At 36.0% G+C, this 2,603-nt stretch overlaps 1 protein-coding gene across 1 annotated transcript; it reads right to left on the reverse strand.

Annotated features, from left to right (window-relative positions):
• Positions 1–212: 212 nt before the first annotated feature.
• Positions 213–2,129, reverse strand: LOC129940308 (uncharacterized protein K02A2.6-like). The gene is made up of 2 exons (XM_056048611.1): positions 1,492–2,129; positions 213–756 (listed from the first exon to the last, which is right to left on the reverse strand). Exons 1-2 carry the CDS (start codon positions 2,127–2,129, stop codon positions 213–215), a joined length of 1,182 nt encoding a protein of 393 aa, XP_055904586.1.
• Between the last annotated feature and the right edge of the window lie 474 nt (positions 2,130–2,603).

Raw genomic sequence — 2,603 nt, forward strand, 5'->3', positions numbered from 1 at the left:
ACGTCGTATGTGTAATTTATATAACAGATTTTCATAGATTTATGTGTATGTATAAAGTGTATAACAGAATGTCATAGCAACAATTGAATGAATACAGGATACGTACTTAGCATAATAGTTAGCAAGATGGTATTTTAGAAATACAGTGTATGAATACATTATACTCTCCGCCTGGCCGAAAAAAAACTTAAATTAATTATTAAAAAAAAAACTTAATATTGGAATCTAATAGGGCGTTTGGTTTGTCTTCCTGAACGTCGTGGAGTGTGGACCTCTGGATGTGGAGGTACAGTTCTAGTTACAGCTTCTGCTGATGCTTGAGGACGTGAAGTTGGAGTTTCAGTTGCAGCCTGTGTTGATGATGGTGCTTGAGATACCGGATGATGGCACACTATCACATCATGATCTGAAAATGAAACTGTCCGACGATCTTGTACGATAGGTTGTTGAGTTGGAGTCTTCTGGATTGTTGGCTTCGGAGCTGGGACATTCACGAGTCTGAGTTGGTCAATATGTCTTTTAAATATATAACCACTGTCTAATTTAACAATGTAATGTAATGAGCCCAACTTTTGCGTGATGAATCCTAGTTCCCATGGTGGTTTATTGTTTCTGTAAACTCGAACAGTTACTCGGTCACCAGTTTTGAGACTACGTATCGTACCATTTTGTGGAACAGTTGATGGTAACTCTTTAGTAGGTCTTATCGCATCTAAACGAATACGTAGCTGACGATGCAAGTACAGCTCTGCTGGACTTTTCCCAGAAGACAACGGTGTGGCTCGGAATAATTGTAGTATTTGATTTAGATGATCCGAGTTATTCTCCACCTTTTCAAGCTTTATTTTTAATGGGTCTACCACGATATCTAGAAATTAATTATCTAGAAAGTAAAAATCTCGAATATGAAAATCTCGAAAACAAAAATCTAGAATGGAAAAAATCTCGAAAACAAAAATCTAGAAAATAAAATCTCGAAATGCCAAAATCTAGAAAAAAAAAATCTCGAATGCAAAAATCCAGAATGTATGTTTGAATTTTTGAGGCAATGTTCAAAATTCGCGCGAATTTTAAACATTGCCTCAAAAATTCAAACAAACATTCTGGATAACTTACTGCTTCTTAACAAACTTAAAGTTGACAAGTAAAGTTATTAATCATATAATTGCACATTGCTACACAAATGCACCTTTGTTATTGTTTGCAAAAATTTTTTTTCTTGCTCAGAAAATAAAATATTGGGTAAACTGATGTATTTGTGTTTTATTGTCTTTTAACTGTTAAAAATACAAAAAAAAATCTCGAATTTATATTTTTTTTCGAGATTTTTTTCTATATAGAGTTTTTCGAGATTTTTGTTAATTCTAGATTTTTGTGGATTCGAGATTTTTGAGTTCTAGATATTTTTTTTTTATTTTCGAGATTTTCGGCATTCGAGATTTTTGGCATTCTAGATTTCGTCATGATCCCATTTTTAATGTCTGGACAAACCTTTCTGCAAGTCCATTGGTTGCAGGATGTCCTGGCGCAATGAATATCTGAGTGATGCCTCGGTCCTTGCAGTATTTATCGAATATCTGATTTTTGAAAATCGTTGCATTGTCGGATACCAAGAAATTTGGATAACCGTGAAAGGAAAATATGTCCTCTAGAAGAGACATTGTTGTGGACGTGTCCGGTGCTTTCTTAATTGCTCTGACCTCGGGCCATTTAGACTTCGCGTCAATTAATATAAAGTAGAAATTACCATTTTTGGGTCCAGCGTAGTCAATGTGAACTCTTTGAAAATTTTCCTGTGGTTCTTCCCAATGATGTGTTGGTGCTTTTGCTGGAGATTTTTGGTTCAGGGCGCAGGCTTGACATGACCGTACTACTTGTTCAATATCTCGATCAATATTGTGCCAGTAACAGTATCTTCTCGCTAGCTGTTTCATGCGAACTATGCCTGGATGTGTTACATGAAGTTCGTCCAATATTGTCTTTTGAAAAAATTTTGGGATGTATACTCGTGAATCTCGGAATAAAATATTACCTTGCAGTGTATATTCCTGTAAATAGCTTGTTCCGGCGTTGATTTCTTTTATTATTTTTGTCAGATCAGGGTCCTTAGATGTTTCTTGTGCTATCATTTGACTAGTGACGTTGGTTGAAGATATGTAGCTGAATTAATTGTTTTGGAGCTGAAAGATTTCATCATCGATTGTAGAATGTTCTTTGGAAGTTTTACTGACCGGATTTCTTGAGAAATAATCGGCATTGACATTTCGGTCGCCGTTTCGATGAATTATTTCATAGTTAAAATTAGACAAATAACTTGCGTACTTGAGCAATCTAGCGGCTGTCATGGGTGGCAAATTACTATGATGATGGAATATTCTTGCCAGAGGTTTGTTGTCCGTGATGAGCGTAAACTTTCTACCATATAAATAAGTAAAAAGTCGGTCAAGTACAAATACAATAGCCAAGGCCTCGCGATCAATTTGGCTATAATTCATCTCAGACTTTGAAAGGGACCTTGATACGAAACAGATCGGTTTCTCGACTCCATCGATGATATGAGAAAGAACAGCGGCTACTCCCACAGGGCTGGCATCGCAAGCAAG

Source organism: Eupeodes corollae, chromosome 1 (genome assembly GCF_945859685.1).
Source record: "Eupeodes corollae chromosome 1, idEupCoro1.1, whole genome shotgun sequence".
NCBI classification, from domain to species: Eukaryota; Metazoa; Arthropoda; class Insecta; order Diptera; family Syrphidae; genus Eupeodes; species Eupeodes corollae.

Excerpts from the sequence above, each read along its gene's own strand:
- LOC129940308 (XM_056048611.1), bottom strand. The coding sequence starts at position 2,129 with ATGATAGCACAAGAAACATCTAAGGACCCTGATCTGACAAAAATAATA. Across the intron at positions 757-1,491 it reads ACCAATGGACTTGCAGAAAG|TCCAGCAGAGCTGTACTTGC; the intron begins GTTTGTCCAGAC and ends TTCTGGGAAAAG.